The sequence below is a fragment of the Heterodontus francisci genome, chromosome 18 (assembly GCF_036365525.1).
Source record: "Heterodontus francisci isolate sHetFra1 chromosome 18, sHetFra1.hap1, whole genome shotgun sequence".
Classification (NCBI taxonomy): Eukaryota; Metazoa; Chordata; class Chondrichthyes; order Heterodontiformes; family Heterodontidae; genus Heterodontus; species Heterodontus francisci.
Genome location: NC_090388.1, coordinates 27,793,178 through 27,813,134, shown reverse-complemented (window position 1 = coordinate 27,813,134; position 19,957 = coordinate 27,793,178). Strand labels below are relative to the sequence as shown.

General features: G+C 42.1%; 1 protein-coding gene across 3 annotated transcripts in view; it reads left to right on the top strand.

Annotated features, from left to right (window-relative positions):
• The window catches only part of LOC137379512 (protein O-mannosyl-transferase TMTC2-like), a 185,209-nt gene extending 171,833 nt beyond the window's left edge, over positions 1–13,376 (top strand). For all 3 annotated transcript variants that reach the window (XM_068050449.1, XM_068050448.1, XM_068050450.1), the window contains one exon: positions 11,291–13,376. In XM_068050449.1, the coding sequence (XP_067906550.1) occupies positions 11,291–11,485 (195 nt within the window). In that variant the 3' untranslated portion in view covers positions 11,486–13,376. The remainder of the gene's footprint in view (positions 1–11,290) is intronic.
• Positions 13,377–19,957: the final 6,581 nt, after the last annotated feature.

The window sequence follows — 19,957 nt, the reverse complement described above, 5'->3', positions numbered from 1 at the left end:
TGGCATAGGAACAGTGCAAAGTATCAAAGAACCATAGAATGGTTACTTCACAGAATGGTTACTTCACAGAATGGTTACTTCACAGAAGGAGGCCATTCAGCCTGTTATGTCTGTGGCAACTCACTTAGTGCCTCTCTCAACCGTTTCCCATAGCCCTGTAAATTTTTTCGCTTCAGATATTTGTCAGGCTCTCTTGAATGCCTCGATTGAATCTGCCTCCACCACACTCTCAGGCAGAGCATTCCAGATCTTAACCCCTTGCTGCGTAAAATAATTTTTCCTCATGTCGCCTCTGGTTCTTTCAATCACCTTAAATCGGTGTCCTTTGGTTCTGGATCCTGCAGCCAATAGGAACAGTTTCTTCTTATCTACTCTGTTCAGACTCAAAGCGAAGATGAAGTGTAACTGAGCATTAAGGGAACTTGGCTTTCAGGAACCAATTGATATCAGAAAAACTGATACCAGAAGTTTTGCTGTATTTCCTCTTTGGCTTTTTGTGTAACTGTCTTTCTGTTAAGCATTCCTTTTCCCTGCACCGAACACACACATGATTTTGAACAGCTGTGTTCGGAGGAGCTATTTCTCCAACATCTGCTAACTTACTTTCTCTTCTGTGCTTAAAAAAGAGCACTTTGAAGTTTTGTCTGAAATGCATTAAGCAAAAAGTTAAGTGTATTGTTACATTTTGTTTTCTTGGTGCCTACGTTGAGTTCAGTACTTTTGAAATACCCTCCTCCTGCTTTAGTGCCATGACTCAGATAACATATGGGCTGTTAATGGAAAACCAATGTACTTGTACTTCATATTTGAAGTACTGTGACAAACTTTCGCTTTGCCTGTCAGAACTATGTGGGAAGTAACATTTTTCACTGTAAAATGTTTCTATCCAATGTCATTTCATACAAACAATCACAGGATACTCTGTCTAGAGTTACACCTCCAGGCAAAGCACCGAAATTATAATAAAAAGGTCTGCATAGTTTGTAAATCTCTGTGGTCAGTAAGGCTTTACAGACTGGAATCAGTTTGTTGCCATTCAAATTTGTTAAATATTATATCATTTGTATTAACGGAGATGCCAAACATGGAGTTTTGTGCATGCCAGACTGACAATTACCAGTTACTTTTGCATGGCTCCGTGTATTACTTTGAGTAACAAATATAGGGCCAGATGGAGATTGCCATGCACCATGCAGAAAGAATCAAAATCCTAATAAAAAAAAATGTTTTAGGTAGAATGTGATTGATTTGACCACCCAGAAATGAACTTGGCCAAGATTGACAATCAACTGCTGTGCAATCAGTAGCCATGGGGACTCTCTGACCCCTGCACCTACAACAAATACAATTTAACAGTTGTTTAATAGTTTGTTTACCGAATGGCACAAACTCAACAAAAGTTAATAGCTTCACCTCACCAGCGTTGGCTCTGTACCTCTAAAAATCAATTATGTTGTCTCATAGTATATTTGTTTATTCTCATCCTCATTTATATTTAGCTTGATTGGCTTGTATTAACATGTGTTGAACATTTGAAAAAAAGCCCTGAAAAGTGGTGAAGTTTTTCTTTCTCTCCCCTCATCTCAGATTATTTTCCGAGATAGTGGGCTGAATGTTGACACTTTCCTGGAGGTCCTGCTTCAGGGCAGCATCTTTCCTGTCAAGAGGTCGTCGCCGGGGCTGCCGTTCAATTAAGGTTGGCGGCCTGCCCTCAAGAGCTGCTGGCCCAATCAGAGGGCTGGCAGCTCGGCAGCCTCAGCAGCGCCACCACTGATGGTTGCCAGTGCTGAGGCTGCAGCTCCAGGGAGAGGACACCTCAATGGCAGGGTGCCCTTTAAGACAGGTGAGTTGGGTTGGGTGAAGCCAAGGCCTAGTAGCCAGGCACTGGTGATCGGGGGGGGGGGTGGTGGTGGTGGGGGGTCGTGGAGACCTGATGGTGCCACTGCCATGAGGGCAGCCATTTTTGCGAGGGGCCCCTCCTTGGGTCATTGAGTGCCCATCAAGGAGGCCCCCCCCCCCCACCACAGAACCCACTGGGAAGCTGTCAGGGTTTACCAGATGGTCTCCCCACATGATGGCGGGCCTTCCCATTGCAGGCAAAACGCCCGCGAAGACAGGAAGTGATCCCTAATTGGCCACTGTAGTGGTCAATGAGCCGCCAAGTTTTCTGCTGCTGCCAATATGGCATAGTAGCAGCAAAATGTTGGGCTCCTCTCCTGATGCCACTCCCCACCCCCGCCATTTTGCCAGCCCTCCCGCCTCCCAGTCCATTGGCAATGGACCGGGAAAATTCAGCCCAGTTTCTCTGAGCGTCTGCAGCTGATATTTAATTTGGAACCGACACAAAAAAATCGAAGGAGCACATTATTCGACAACAACCTCTGGTTTAACCTAACATCCACTTGGTTTTTACTTGTCCATGTGAACATTGCATTAGAACAGCGTGATGATTAATTTACTTTGTTGTGGATTTCAAGCCTTTGTTAAGTTTAGCGTCTTTGCTTCAGCTGATGTTGCATTTGGCTACTCCTTAGCTCACTTTATAAAACGTCTCATCTACTGCAGGAAATGAAGTGAGTCTTTTGATCATTTGGCCAGCAAAGCTGTAGGTGGTGTCATTTTTTATGGAAGTCTAGCAGTAGTGGATTATTGAACTCTAGCATTAATGACTGTCTTTATTGATGAGGTGAAAAGTTTCATCAGCTGCATTCAATAAAAGACAATCTGTTTGAGAAACTTCACCATTATACATTCATTTACCATTATACTGCCCATCAATCTTGTGACTCGCAAAGCATACTAACATAATGAAGGTGTTACGTATCCTGAAGCAAATATAATGTCCAAGATCGTTTACAAAGAAAATGAATGAGCAAATCAAGTTGCAAAGAAGGCTGTGTGAATTGTGTATGTGATCAACAGGGTTTCCTATTCAGTATTTGGAAGCCTATGTATCCCTTTTGACAACTTGTCTTAGCCACTGTAGGTACACAGCACAGAGAGGATAAAGATAAGAGAAATGTTTTGGCTGGGGGGTTGGTTGGCTGCGCTGTCCCTGGAACAAAGTCTTTCTGAAACTGAAGACTGATGCTCAAAAACCAAGGGTGGTGCATGAACTTCTTGGATTACCAAAGATGCAGCTATATCCCTCTTCATAAACCAGCAGGGAAATTGGCCACATACCAACTCTTCCTGTCCTATTTGACAATGGATAAATATGGTTCCGCCCCAGTAAACTAAAACACTTTCATTAAAAGCACCTTTGCTGTTGTAGCTCTAGTCTTAGGCTTCAAATGCTGTGATGACAGGATATTGAAAATAATGCCTACTCTGATGCAGATGTATGAAGTAATTTCCTTTTTTTCTAAAGAGACAGGTGCCTCCAGAATCCAAATGATAAGGTTTTTGGCTAAGTTGGTAGTTTAACCCTTTTATAGAGGCTAATTTTCTGAACTGTACATGGTAAACAGATAAGTTTGACAAAGACGAACTAGAAATGTGGGGGAGGGGGTGTGGGGGGGATGGGGGTGTGGGGGAGAGCCTCGTCTGTGTGTCAAACTTTGTAGATGAAGAACAGGGCAAACCAGCCTGCTTAACCCCAGTGCCATTTCTACCTGAGTTGTACTCTACTGCAAGTGATTCTTTCAGCTATGTACAGTGGGCACAAATTCTTGCAAGATCAGGAGAAATTCCTTCCGACATTTGCAGTGGCCAGAATCATTTACAGTAACAACAAGACTTGGGTAGAAATAGAGTGAGAGAGAAGAGGGCACAAGCTGGGAGTATTGCTATGGGAAGGAGATGCAAAGGGCAGAGGTTGTACATTGCATCTTGGGGAAGTTGGGCAAGACAGAAAACAAAAGTGATGCACTGGGGTGAAGATGGGAGAAGCTGGGAGTGATACATTGTGAGCCAGGAGAATTGGGGACAGATTGGAAGTTGCACTTTGCTCCTTGTTTGCCGGGGGTGTGTGGTGTGGAAGAGGCAAAAAGTTAGGATAGCACTTTTCGAGAAAAAGCCAGGGCACTTTGGGATTGAGGTGGAGGGGGTCAGTGTTAACTGAAGGGGAGAGAAGTGTACCATCTTGAATTGAGGAAATTGAAAGAAATAACTGTGGCAGCTTGATTAGGTGGTGAGATACTAACCTGAACTGGGGTACGGTTGGAAGAAGAGTACCATTTGGAATTTGGTTGGAGGGGATGCTGAGTGCCAGCATGGATTGGAGGAGGTGTAAGAAGAGTGTCAGCTTGACTGGGAGAGAAGTTGAAGAAGTAGAATTGAGAGAGTTGAAGGGGAGAAGAGTGCCAGCTTGAACAGTGAGGTGAAAGTATGCCAGGTTGAATAGGGGAAAGGAAAATGCAAACTTAAGCTAAGTAGGGCAGTATCGAAAGAATAATACTAACTTCAACTGGTTTGGAAGGGGAAGGGCAGCATTAAATGGGGAAGATATGTAAGAAATACCAGCTTGAAAGGGAGAGGCTGAAAGAAGAGTGCCTGATTAAATGGAGGGGGAACATAGGAACACAAGTAGAGAATTCAGCAGCTCAAGTCTGTTCTACCTTTCAGGTAACATAGCAAATATATACCTCAATTCAAGTTACCCACTTTTATTCCATATCCCTTGATATCCTTATCTAATAAAAATCTAGCAATATCAGTCTTGAAAATTTCACCTTTTGGGGCAGGTTCCATATTTCCACTACCCTTTGTGTGAAAAATGCTTCTTGATTTCAATCCTAAATGGCATTGCACTAATTTTAAGATTATTTCCCCTTATTCCAGAGTCAGGAAAGAGGGTTAAACTGAGGGAGTTGCAGGAGGAGCGAATGCCATTATTAACTGCCTGGAGAGTTGTGGAGAAGGCTAGTATGTTGGTTTAATATGGATTTAGAGGGAGTTGTGTGCCCTGATAAGGAGAAGGACTGGATCTGGGAGATTCTTGGGAAGTGATAGTCTTTTAAAATCTAAACGTCAAGTTTTTCACAATCTGTCTGATAGAGTTGTGGAAACAAATACAATAAAAGCTTTCAAAAGAGAAAGGGATCAATAATTGAAGGATAAAATAAATTGCAGGGATATGGGGAAAGAGCCAGGGAGTGGAACTAACTCGGTTGCTCTTCGAAAGAGCTAGTGCAGACTCAATGGACTGAAAGTGCTGTACTATTCTAGCATTCTATCAATTGTGAAGTTTAAAAGTGTTTCTAATGAAATAGAATGATTAAATTACAATGTTAAAGTTCTATAGTTTAGATATATGCATTCCCTGAAGTCCCCTAGAAATCTACCACTGGTTGGTGCATGGAGAGAGACCACATTTGGATAGAGTATGCATAATTCTATATGTACTGACCACCTCCAGGCGCGTATCCATTGTCTCTCGAGATAAGGAGGCCCAAAAGAAAGAAAAAAAGAAAAAGATTGCCAACAGTTCTGATCAGAACAATCCCATGGTCAATAAGACAGGGTTCAATCCCCTATTTTCTATTAAGCAATTTAAAGAAAAGAAAATCTATGAAAACATTACTCTCTCATTAATAGATTAGTGCTACTGGGAGAAGTTTTAAAATATACAGGAAAATAATTCAGTTTCAGGATAATTATGACATTGGATGATAGTGTAAAATGGGTGATATCGGATTGGCAGCTCATTATACATCTCTCCTGCATTTTATTTCCATTGTATAATGGATGGCTAATGTTAATAATGCCAATTATTAACAGCAAAGTGACAGTAGTTTTCAATATAATTGAGAACAAGTCCTTTCCTTTTTTGATATAAAGTATGCAATACCAATGTTCACTGTAGTTTCCAACATACTGTAAAATGTAGCAGAAGATGTCTTGGCCTGGATTTTGCAGTCAGCGGCTAAGTGATTGCACTCACCCCTGACCTCAAAGAAAGCTGCCCATAAAGATCTAGCAATTTTTGTGCTGTGGATTTCCCCTTTCCTGATGTTACTTTGATTCCAACATCAGCTCAAGGGGATCACTGGTGTCTGGCAACAGTAATGTCATCAAGCAGGCTAAGCAGCCAATCACATTGAATTCTCTCAGACAGCAAACCCGGAAGTAAAAAGCACTGAATATCCTTCACTTTTTACAAATAGCAAAACAAAGATTGGGACATACGCATGGGATTAAGGCAGAAGCTGAAATATCATAAACAAACTTGAAAAAATATTTTATTTTAAAAGTCCTTGAAACTTTTTTTATCATAATGGAGAAATTTGACATTCCACAAATTATAAAACTAGTTTTTCAGGGCCAGAGAAGTTGTTCAGCTGTAATTATTAAGTTAATAGAACGTTAAGAATCCAGTTACATCTCATTCAGCAAGGCCTAACTTTTTTTGAGGGTTTTTGCAGAGAGATCAGCAGCATAAAAGTAGAAGTTCATGTCAATACAAGTTATTTCAGAAGATTTCTATCTGTGGGGACCTTAACAGTGCACCATGTAGAGGAGCAAGGAATCATTGACAGCAACATCTGGATTTTTGTGTTTAACTGCACATGTAACAATGCTAGAAGTTGCTGTCAGTTTCATAGTTGTAATGATGGTGAATGCTGAAAGTTTTGCCGTCACTACAACCGCAAAATCTGCGGTTTTGCCCTCAGGCCCACCAAGAAAATCAATCTTGTGTCTTCAACATTTGTATCCACTGTCACTCTTTCATGACTTATGCATCTTTCCTGTGCAATGAGTAATGAAATGTTGGATATACCGACAACTTAAGTTGCAAGCCCATGTGGCACTGCACTGACAGTGCAATTACCTGTTTTTATGTGCCATAGGTTTACCCTCAGGGCTGTTTTTGAAGCTGTTTTTTCAGCTTTAGACCCTTTTCTAGTGTGGCAAGTCTGATTGCAGTTTGGAATTCATTTGTCATGGCTCAGAGTTGATGAGCTGGAGTCTGAGATTTGGACACTGTGATGCATCAGGGAGGAGGAAAATTACCTGGACCTTTTGTGCCACGAGGCAGTCACACCCCTTAGGCTAGGTACTTCAGATTTGATCCATTCTCAGGGTCAGGAAGGTGCAACTATGAGTGAGGCAGGTATGGGGATCCAGAAGGTAGCAATAGATGAGCTTCAGCCCTTGTACTTGTCCAACAGATTCGAGGTTCTTGCCACTTGTGTGGATGAGAGTAGGGGCTGGAGGAAGGATGAAGAAACTGACCACAGCACCGTGGTGCAGGGGCCATTCAAGTGGGGGGAGTAAAAAAGAATGTAGTAATAGTAGTAGGGGGACAGTATAATTAGGGGGATAGATACTGTTCTCTGCAGCTGAGAGTGAGTGTCCCAAAGGCTGTGTGTTGCCTGCCCAGTACCAGGGTTAAGGATATCTCCTTGGGACTGGAGAACTTGGAGTCGGAGGGAAGGATCCAGTTGTCGTGGTCCATGTGGGTACCAAGGACATAGGCAGCATTTTGAAACAGATTCTGCTGAGGGAGCATGAGCAGCTAGGGGCTTACTTAAAAAGTAGAACCACAAAGGTAATAATCCCTGGATTATTACCTGAGCCATGAGCAAATTGGCAAAGAGTAAATAAGATCAGAGAGTTGAATGTGTAGCTCAAAGATTGGTGTGGGAGAAATGGGTTTCAATTCATGGGGCACTGGCACCAGTACTGGGGAAAGAGGGAGCTGTACCGTTTGGATAGCCTTCACCAGAACAGTACAAGGACCAATGTCCTGCTGAATCGTATAACTAGGGCTGTAGAGAGGGCTTTAAACTAAATAACTGGAGGGAGGGTTCAATGAGGGGAAATTTAGAAAGCTAACGAGAAAGGACAAGGCAATAGCACGTTACAGCTAATGATAATCTGAGTGTGACAGGAAGGGACAGAGCATACAAACATAAGAGTGCATCAGCAAATAAGGTCAGAGCAGAGAAAAATAGTAAAAAGACAGAATTAAAGGCTCTTTATCTGAATGCATGCACTACTCGTAACGAGATGAATGAATTGATAACATTAATAGAAATAAATGGGTATGATGTGATAGCTATTACAGAGACATGGTTACAAGGTGACCAAGGCTGGGAATTAAATATTCAAGGGTATTTGACATTTCAGAAGGATAGGAAGAAAGGAAAAGGAGGTCAGGTAGCTCTGTTAATAACAGATGAGATCAGTACAGTAGTGAGAAATTATCTTGGCTCGGAACATCAAGATGTAGTATCAGTTTGGGTGGAGATAAGAAATAGCAAAGGAAAGAAGTCACTGGTGGGAGTAGTTTAAAGGCCCCCTAACAGTAGCTATACTAGAGGACAGAATATAAGTTAAGAAATAATGGGGGCTTGTAGGAAAGTTACTGCCATAATTGTGGGTGATTTTAATCTTCATATTGATTGGACTCAACAAATTGGCAAAGGTAGCCTGGAGGATGAGTTCATAGAGTGTATTAGGGATAGTTTCTTAGAACAATACATTCTTGAACCAACCAGGGAGCAGACTATTTTAGACCTGGCAATGGGTAATGAGACAGGATTAATAAATGGCCTCATAATAAAGGATCTTCTAGGCAAGAGTGATCATAACATGCTAGAATTTCACATTCAGTTTGAGGGTGAGAAGTTTGGGCATGAGGCTATTGTCTTGAACTTGAATAAAAGCAATTACAAGGGCGTGAAGACAGAGCTGGCGAATGTGGACTGGGAAAGTAAATTAAAATGAAGGACTGCAGAGAAGCAATGGCAGACATTTAACAAGATAGTTCATATCTCTCAACAAAGATGTATTCCATTGAGGAAAGAAAGACTCTCTGAGAAGGAGGCACCATCTGTGGCAACTAAGAAGTTAAGGATGATATCAAATTGAAAGAAAAGATGTACATTGCTGCAAAGATTAGTGGTAGGCCAGACTATTGGGAAAATTTTAGAAACCAGCAGAGGATGACTAAAAAAAAGGGAGAGATTAGAGTATGAGAGTAAACTAGCAAGAAATATATAAACAGAACAAAAATTTGTACAAATATATAAAAAGAGTGTTGCCAAATTAAGTGTTGGTCCCTTAGAGGATAAGACTGGGGAATTAATAATGGGAACCAAGGAAATGGCAGAGACTTTGAACAAGTATTTTGTATCTGTCTTCACAGTAGAAGACACAAAAAGCATCCCAAGAATAGCAGAAAATTAAGAGGCAAAAGGGAGAGAGGAACTTAAAACAATCAATATCACTAGAGAAAAAGTACTAGGAAAACTAATGGAACTAAAGGCTGTCCCCTGGACCTGATGGCCTGCATCCTAGGGTCTTAAGAGAATTGGCTGCAGAGATAGTGGATGCATCGGTTGTAATTTTCTAAAATTCCCTCAATTCTGGAAATGTCCTAGTGAATTGGAAAACCACAAGTGTAACATCTCTATTCAAGAAAAGCAGTGGCGGAGTTTGTGTTGGTTGGGGGGGGGGAGGGGGGGGAGGGGGGGTGGCGGTGCGGAGTGTGAGTAGAGTGATGCGACAGAATGCAAGAAACATTCAGTCAGTTAGTCTAGCATCTGTCATTGGGAAAATGCTAGAATCCATTATTAAGGAAGTAGTAGCAGAACATTTAGAAAATCATAATGCAATCAGGCAAAGTCAACATGGTTTTTTGAAAGGGAAGTTGTGTTTGACAGATTTTTCAGAGCTCTTTAAGTTTGTAACATGCAGGGTGGATAAAGGGGAACCAGTAGATATAGTGTGTTTGAATTTCCAAAAGGCATTCAATAAGGTGCCATGTAAAAGGTGACTACATAAGATAAGAACTCATGGTGTTGGGGGTTATATATTTGCATGGATAGGGGATTGGCTAACTCGCAGAAAATTGGAGTCGGGATAAATGGGTTTCTTCAGGTTGGCAACCTGTAATTCATGATGTGTCACAGGGATCAACGCTGGGGCCTCAACTATTTACGATCTATATTCATGACTTGGATGAAGGGTCCGAGTGTATTGCAGCCAAATTTGCGGATGAACCAAAGATAGGTAGGAAAGCAAGTTGTGAGGAGGACACAAAGTGTCTGCAAAGAGTTATGGATAGGTTAAGTGAGTGGGCAAAAATTTAGCAGATGGAGTATAATTTGGGAAAATGTGAGATTGTCCACTTTGGCAGGAAGCATAAAAATGCAGAGTATTATTTACGTGGAGAGACTACAAAATTCTGCAGTACAGAGAGACCTGGGTGTCCTTGTACATGATTCACAAAACGTTAGCATGTAGGTATAGCAAGTAATTAGGAAGGCAAATGGAATGTTAGCATTTATTGCAAAGGGGATGGAGTATTAAAGTAGTGAAGTCTTGCTACAACTGTACAAGGCATTGGTGAGACTGCACCTTGAGTACTGCATACAGTTTTGGTCTCCTTATTTAAGAAGGGATATACTTGCATTCAAAGAAGTTCAGAGAAAGTTCACTAGGCTGATTCCTGGGATGTCCGGGTTGTCTTATGAGGAAAGGTTTAGTCTGTACTCATTGGAGTTTAGAAGAATGCGAGGTGATCTTACTGAAACATATAGGATTAAGATGGGGCTTGACAGGGTAGATGCTGAGAAGATGTTTCCCCTCGTGGGGCAATCTCGAACTAGGGGGAACAGTTTCAAAATAAGACGGAGATGAGGAGGAATTTCTTCTCTCTGAAGGTTGTTAACTTTGGAATTCTTTTTTTCTTCAGAGAGCAGTGGAGGGTGGATCATTCAAGGCTGCGTTAGATAGATTTTTGATCTACAAGGGAGTCAAGGGTTATGGGGGGTGGAGGGGACAGGCCGGAAAGTGGAGTTAAGACCACAGTCAGATCAGCATGATCTTATTGAATGGTGGAGCAGGCTCAAGGGTCCGAATGGTCGACCCCTGCTCCTATTTCTTAAGTTCTTATGGAAAGTTGAACTGCAAATACTGTGCCTTTTCAACATAGAGTGTGTAACTTTCACCTTCACCACCTGGGGGCTAATCTAGCAGTGCAGCTCACTCACATTGTAGAACAAGTCTGAATATCATCTCATTACAATGGGATGAACAGCATGTTCTATAATGGATGGGTGATCCATTATACTCTGGAAGTATACGCTGGAAACTTTCTACATATGTAATAATATTGGTCTTAAATGTGTGCAATTTGCAAAAAAAACAGGTTGCCACTTTAAAAAGCCAATTGATTTTGAATTTTACACAATATTATTTGAATTGCAACCTTCATGTATTCATATGGGTGAAGGTCTGATTAATATGAGCAGCTGTTTGTTTTTTGTTCCCTGCCTGTAGTCAGCATTTAAAGGATGTTTCTGTTTTCCCTCTCACTCTGTCTTCTGTTTTCCAACAGTACCCTGTAGCATTGATGAACCTGGGAGCCATTCTTCACCTGAACGGAAAACTGCATGAGGCTGAGGCTAACTATCTCCGTGCTCTTCAGCTCAAACCTGATGATGCCATTACCCAATCCAACCTTCGTAAACTGCGGAACATCATGGAGAAACAAGGCTTGAATGTGCAAAAGAAAAGGGATGGTAAAACTTAACCAGATAGACACTTTGAACACTAAACTAGGAGGAATCGGCAAAGATGTGAGGTCCAAAACTCTTAAGATCATGACCTTGGCAATGGACTCTGGCACTGACTGTATTAGAGCTTGCAGGGTCGGTGGAAGGTACTTTGTTAGTATGGGACATGCCAACTTCGTTTCCTGCACTCACCTATCTAATGCAGCCAGAAATTCTGGCATCCATCTGACCTTCAGAGGGGAGTTGTGCAGGTTCCTCCTCGAACTCCAGCTGTAGTCTCTGTATTTCTTTAGAAGATTTTAATAAAAATCTTTTGCTTCAGGGTCCAGGCACCTTGGCCATTGGTGAGGCCCTCATTCACCCTTCTGAAGGCTTGTATGCTCCAACTCACTTGGTGTACTGGCTTCTAATGATACACCTGAGCCCAACTGAGCCAAAAGAGTGGAAGCACCTGTGTAGGAGACCCCATCCCTGGGTTTGCCCTCTTGCTGTATGTCCTTAGTTTCAACAGGGACAGTTGTAGGTTCCGCCCCTTACAATGTTAATAAAAAGCTCTCAGAAATGGACACCTGCTTACTGGGTTGGGCAGGCTGGCAGGAGGGTGGGGGCGGTGGATTTCATTGGTCTTTCCTTCGAATTCCACTCCCTGATTTTATACAAGCTTGGCCTTCCTTGGTGTCTGCCTATCCAGTAGGCAATCAGGGCACTTAACAAAGCAAGATTAGTGAATAACTGATGATTTTTGGATGAAGACAAACATTGTTAACAATTTTTTTTTGATTTGGTACACATCAGCCTCTTCCCCACCCCTGTCACGCATTTCCTGGTTCACACAGTTTTTGTTCCAGTGTATCTGTCTATTCTACATCTTCAAGTGGCTGATTACTTTTGCTCAACTTACCACTTGTAAACAAGTTACAGAACACTTTTAACAAATTGTTGAAAGCTTGGTGAATTGGGGCACACACCTGTCAGGACCGATGGACTCCATAGGAGGGTTCTGCTGAGTTATTGATACAATGGCTATGAAATCTTGAGGTCGAGTATTTGTAAAGTGTGACCGCATCTGCACTGGTGTCTTTCATGCTGGACATGTTATGTATGGTTCTGGAGAACTGTAAACAATCGTGCCTAAACCGCTTTGATGTTGGTTTTGGCAAAATGATATTGGGCCATTTCATTGACTATGAGTTACGGTAATTAAAAGGGAATGGGAAAGGAAACATTAAATCGTGCCCCCTTCTCCTATAGCAACAGCAGAACCCTTTTACTTTTGAATTCAATAAATTTTAATAAAGGCTTATTTGTTGTTATTTTAGGGGATAAAGGAAAAAATCATGAGCTGCATTTGTTCTGTTATTTTTCTTTCGGTTTATTTACATCTGTTATTTCTTGAATGCGTGAATACATGCAACTGATTTTTCTAGCCGTGAAATAGATGTATTTTTATGACTTCTGAGTCCACATACAAAGACATCACTTTGCATCGTACTTCTCTCATTTAAATTGAACAGCAGGGATTTTTTTCTTCTTTTGTGTGAATGCGTGGCAGAAGTGACTAATTGCTCTGACTTTGTTGGCATTGTGTTGTAGCAATGATTCATTCATTGGACTGTCCAAGAGTTAAGGGTGAAACCTAAGCCATGCAGGGGAGACTTCCTCTCTTCCTGGTCAATGCTTTCAGGTTCTGAGAAAAGCTGATAAGTATTACATTTGTGTTGCTGCTCAGGGATTTCCTACAGTGGAATAATTCCAGACGGTGCTAAACAGCACAGAACATGTTTACTAAATTAAAAGTTTTATTTTTTGAAATTGTTCTATTTGTATAAATTATCCAAATTTGTAGATGTGTTTCCTTTTGTATAACGGCCGCATACATGCCAACATACAAGCTTTTCCCCAATAAAAAATGCAGTGATAGAAAACACGACTTGTCTGTTTGTGGCGCTTTTTACGTTTACACTCACAACTTCACAGCGCATTGTGAGCAAATAAATACATCTTGCAACTAATATCCGAGTTACGGTATGCAACTAAGGAATTGTATAGGTTTAGGAGTAACTGCCTCATGTGAGCAAATCTCTGCAGCCGTTTTGAATCTGATATTTGGACAAATGATTATATTACACATTTCAATAAACTGCATTTACACAAAGCCAACATAAGTGTTGGGCCTTATTTTATTCAAAGAAAGCAGTAAAAAGGCATAAATTAATATCTAACATAATAAACAAGTGACACATTAATTGCTGACAAATGTACTTCAGATATTAAAGCCAAGTGCATTAAGTACCATTTATCCGACAGCAATAATGTTTCTGAAGGGTCGATGATAAGATATGACATGTTTAAAATATAATTTAAAGCCAGTTTACATTTGTGGTAACTGTCATAAAAATGTAGAAAAATTTAAAAATATCCTTCGTTTCTCAACCACATCTAATATGATACAAAATGTAATAATTTTCATTTCTTTACTGATGAGTAAACCAATCTTGACACTGTACATGGTAACAATTGATTTAACAGAAGTAAGAAGCACAGTCAAACTGTTGGAAAGGATTCTAAGAAAGAGCTGATGAATTTTGGTGGTGTGGCTTTCTGTTTCTTTTTACAGTATATGTAGCATGTAGTCTGAAACATTGCACTCCCGTGATGTACACATCAAATAGCACTCCTAACATAAGTGAGAATAGAAGGTGTACATACCACACTATTGTGCCTATAATCCTAAAGTGTTCTGTGAATGGAACTGGATTTTGACTGTATCCTACTTTCTAATTGTGCACCCATGTATTTGCTTTGCTGGGCATTGCTAGGACTTCTGTGAAAGGTTTTGATCCTTCTGGTGAACACACTAGAGAAATTGTGTGGAGACCTTATATAATACAATTAGATTTTATTTGTTGTTAAATAACACTTTAAGGAAATAACTTGTGGTACACAGATGCTTTTTCATCTGCTAATCCAACATCAGTGGGCAGGCATCTGACTAGTAATATTAATTGGTTAATATGTATGAATTTTTTAATGGGCTAAAATAGTGTACAGCATTACAATACTGAGGAGATATATGAGCATGAAAAAAAATTCATTATGAACTGTTGCCCTAAATATTTTGAGTAATTACCTTGTCATGAAGGCACTGGATGGACTAAAAGGGATGTGGAAAAAAACATGTGAAGACACAGGTGCTACACACATGGGTTTCTTGGTTTAAAAACAGTGACACTTGTTTTGTTGGATCAAAGTCTTTGCTTAATCAAATTATTCCGTAATAAATCGAGTGAAAAGTCCTTTGAAATCTGTGTTAGGTGCATTCCATTAGGCAACAATTTAAATGAACTAGACAATTCCACTGACACTTTTGTGCAGAACGGAAATGGTCTGACTAATAGGTTATTTGACCGAATATTAACTTTACTAAAATAAAATGACACAATCCACCTTTCTTTACGGCTGTTACGTGTAGATGTAGGCATCATTATTTTATATACTACACATGTTTTTTGATCTATTTACTTGCACTCATTTCTGTAGCTGCATTTTTGAACCATAATTACTAAATGTACTAAGAAAACAGTTCTTGAGTTCTTAGCAGCATCTCTAATAAAGTGATTACATAAAGAGAAATTCTACATTTGTACCAGTGAATCATTCATTCCTGAAGATATGCAGGAACACCCACATCAGACTGAAAAGAAGATTAATCAGAAATAAATGCGTGTATTGAATACATTGCTCAGGTAATCCAGCAACACCAATTAAATGCTGCGCTGCTCCTTGTATTAATAGCTTCTGCTTTAAATTCAACTGCAGTCATGCTCAAATTTCTTGTTTGATGGTATTTATTGATTAAAAATATGTATTTTTTTGTTGACCATAGAGTAAATTGAGAACTCGGGTTACCTATCATCTGGATTTTCTAGATCTGTATCCTTTTGCAATTGTATTTTCATTTTTTTTTCTAAATTATGTATAATCCCTCACTGATGCCTCTCTCCTACCTTTTCTTTCTTGGTGTTTTATCTTGTTAATCTTCTTATGATGCAATTTATGAAGATTCTGGTTTTATCATTCATTCCTGAATTGAACATAGGTTAAACATTTTATCCCAAAGAATCTTTTGAATTTCTTTGCTTACTGACAGACAGAGAAATAGGCCAAAATATAATCAAAGGCTTACTGCTATCATACACGTGACTAGTTTATTTTAAATTTCTTGTACTGCGTTAAATATTGGATTGCATGCTTATAAAAATCATTGATTCTTTTTGTTGTTTTCCCAGTTAACTTTTTGGTGGTTGATTGGTGGAACATACTGGTAGGCTGCCCCATTCCAGGGTCAAGGAGGTCAGGGTCATTTTGAGGCCCCGGTACCATTTACATGGAATATGTGAACAGTTGGTGCCAAATGGGCATCCCTACACTGCTCACTAGTTCAGGCTGGCCCAATATTGATCAGTCCAAATGTTGTTGGACTGGCAGTAATGCAAATGTAGTGAGGTTCGGAGTGTCAAAATCACAGAGGGAGGGGGAGGCTGGGGTGGCAATGACCAAGATTATTTTTATGGGAGGCAGATGAGTGTTTCCTCTCCTCCCAGCCCCACAAAAATAATTTCAAATTTACCTTCTCCGTTCTATCACCAGTGAAAAGGTTGGAAAGTGCACTGTACTGGCTCCAACCATTTCTTTCATAAACTGGCAGTAGGGATCCTATGTAAGACTATCACCTGAAACAGGCTGATACATGTTAGGCTCCTCTGAACGCGGCAGAGGGCCAATTATTGGCATTAATTGGACTGTAAATCTATCAACCCCATTTTGAGGCCATTTACCACCCTGTTGACACTGATTTTGACAAGATAAATAGACCGCTATGTCTTTCTTTTTGGCTATTTATTCTTCAGCTTCTGTTCTTTCCAGTTTTATACCTTGCTATTTGATTGCAGATATTTTGACACTCTGTGCTGAATTTTTCGTTGGGTGGATGGGAGCTGGCCACCTGCGTAAAAGTCAGTGGTGAACCCGCTTCCGCCTAGTCTGGGGATCCGTCCCACATTTTATGGGTCCCCACCCACTTGAGGGAGGAGGTCCCGTCTCATTGAGCTGCCAGCCTGTCATCAGGCCGGCAGCTCTTGGTCCCAGCAGCGCCACTGGGAGCAGTGGCCACTGCTGGGACTGCAGCCCAGCCAAGGACATGGAGCCAGGAGTGCAGGTAAATTTGGTTTGCCTCACCAGGGGTAATCAGTCGGGCCCCGGCGAGGCAACAGTGGTCATTTTGGGGCCGGGGGGCGGGCGTCTTGGGTCCTGGGGGTGGTTCGGGAAGTAGGTGTGGCCCTCAATCAAGCACCCTTTGTCCGTTTGTTAGGGCCCACTCCCAGGGCGCTGAGAGGCCACCAGCTTTCACTGGGCAGCCTTTCCTGGGTCTAGGACGTCCACTTGCCATGGGTAAAATCCTCGTGGAGGTGGGCAAAGGCCCTTAAGTGGCTGTAAATTGGCAACTTAAGGGCCTTGATTGGCCTGGGGCGGGCAGCCCATTTCTCGCACCCCTCCCCGCCCTATGTAAAGTGTGGCGGAGGTGGGAGTGGGTCGGGAAGGCCTTCTGGAGCCTCCCACTCCATTTTACGCCATCCACCCCGGCCACCATCCGGCTCGCTGGGGTGGCGTAAAATTCTGGCCTCTGTTTATGTATGTTTGAGAGTGAAGTTTCTATTTTTCCCTTTTTGTATAAATTCACTTTGTATAAATCTAGTACATGCATGTACCACCTTGGCTAACCAATTATACTAAACTATTCCTGCTGCTACATTTATTTAGACTAAACCTTTTTCATGGTACTTCAAATATTTGTTATGATCCAACTCTACTAACAAGGTGCAATATTCTAAATTAAATTATGGTGAATTACAATGGTACCTTTTTTGGTGATGGGGGTGGCGTCACTAGACACGTAACCCAGAGACCCAGGGTATTGCTTTGGGGACATGGGTTCGAATCCCACCACAGCAGACGGTGGAATTTGAATTCAATTGATAAACCTGGAATTAAAAGCTAGTCTAATGATGGCCATGAAACAATTGTTGATTGTTGTAAAAACCCACCTGGTTCACAAATGTCCTTTAGGGAAGGAAATCTGCTGTCTTTACCTGGCCTGGCCTACATGAGACTCCAGACGCACAGCAATGCCCTCTGAAATGGCCTAGCAAGCCACTCAGATGTATCTAACTGCTACGAAGTCAATAGAAAAGAATGAAACTGGACGGACCACCCAGCATCGACCTAGGCACCGGAAATGACAATGGCAAACCCAGCCCTGTCGACCCATAAAAGTCCTCCTTACTAACATCTGGGGCTGTTGCCAAAGTTGGGAGAGCTGTCCCACAGACTAGTCAAGCAACAGCCTGACATAGTCATACTCACAGAATCATACCTTACAGACAATGTCCCAGATGCTGCCATCACTATCCCCGGGTATGTCCTGTCCCAAAGGCAGGACAGATCCAGCGGACGTGGCAACACAATGGTATACAATAGGGAGGAAGTTGATCTGGGAATGCTCAACATTGACTCTGGACCCCATGAAGTCTCATGGCATCAGGTGAAACATGGGCAAGGAAACGTCCTGCTGATTACCACCTACCGTCTCCCCTCAGCTGTTGAACACCACTTGGAGGATGCACTGAAGGTGGCAAGGGCACAGAATGTACTCTGGGTGGGGGACTTCAATGTCATCACTAAGAGTGGCTCGGTAACACCACTATTGACCGAGCTGGCCAAGTCCTAAAGGACATAGCTTCTACACTGGGTCTGCAGCAGGTGGTGAGGGAACCAAGAAGATGGAAAAACATACTTGACCTCGACCTCACCAATCTGTCTGCCACAGATGCATCTGTCCATGACAGTATTGGTAGGAGTGACCACCGCACAGTCCTTGTGGAGACGAAGTCCTGCCTTCACATTAAGGATACCCTCCATCGTGTTGTGTGGCACTATCACTGTGCTAAATGGGATAGATTTTGAACAGATCTAGCAATGCAAAACTGGGCATCCATGAGGTGCTGTGGGCCATCATCAGCAGCAGAATTGTACTTAACCACAATCTGTAACCTCATGGCCTGGCATATTCCACACTCTACCATTACCATCAAGCCAGGGGACCAACCCTGGTTCAATGAAGAGTGCAGGAGGGCATGCCAGGAGCAGCACCAGGCATACCTCAAAATGAGGTGTCAACCTGGTGAAGCTACAAGAGAGGACTACCTGTGTGCCAAACTGCGTAAGCAGCATGCAATAGACAGAGCTAAGCGATCCCATAACCAACGGATCAGATCTAAGCTCTGCAGTCCTGCCACATCCAGCCGTGAATGGTGGTGGACAATTAAACAACTAACAGGAGGAGGTGGCTCCACAAATATCCCCATCCTCACTGATGGTGGAGCCCAGCACATCAGTGCAAAAGATAAGGCAGAAACATTTGCAACAATCTTCAGCCAGAAATGCCAAGTTGATGATCCATCGCGGCCTTCTCCTGAAGTCCCCAGCACCACAGATGCCAGACTTCAGCCAATTCGATTCACTCCGCGAGATATCAAGAAACAAATGAAGGCACTGGATACTGCAAAGGCTATGGGCCCTGACAATATTCCGGCATTAGGACTGAAGACCTGTGCTCCAAAACTGACCGCGCCCATAGCCAAGCTGTTCCAGTACAGCTACATCCCTGGCCTCAACCTGGCAATGTGGAAAATTGCCCTGGTATGTCCTGTACACAAAAAGCAGAACAAGTCCAACCTGGCCAATTACCGCCCCATCAGTCTACTCTCAATCATCAGTAAAGTGATGGAAGGTGTCATCAACAGTGCCATCAAGCAGCACTTGCTTAGCAATAACCTGCTCAGTGATGCTCAGTTTGGGTTCCGCCAGGGCCACTCAGGTCCTGACCTCATTACAGCATTGGTTCAAACATGGACAAAAGAACTGAACTCAAGAGATGAGGTGAGAGTGACTGCCCTTGACATCAAGGCAACATTTGACCTAGTATGGCATCAAGGAGCCCGAGCAAAACTGAAGCCAATGGGAATCAGGGGGAAAACTCCCCGCCGGTTGAAGTCATACCTAATGCAAAGGAAGATGGTTGTGGTTGTTGGAGGTCAATCATCTGAGCACCATGACATCACTGCAGGAGTCCCTCAGGGTAGTGTCCTAGGCCCAAACATCTTCAGATGCTTCATCAATGACTTTCCTTCAATCATAAGGTCAGAAGTGGGGATGTTCGCTGATGTTCAGCACTATTCGCGACTCCTCAGATACTGAAATACTCCGTGTAGAAATGCAGCAAGACCTGGACAATATCCAGGCTTGGGCTGATAAGTGGCATGTAACATTCGTGCCACACAAGTGCCAGACAATATCCATCTCCAACAAGAGAGAATCTAACAATCTCCCCTTAACATTCAATGGCATTACCATCGCTGAATCCCCACTAT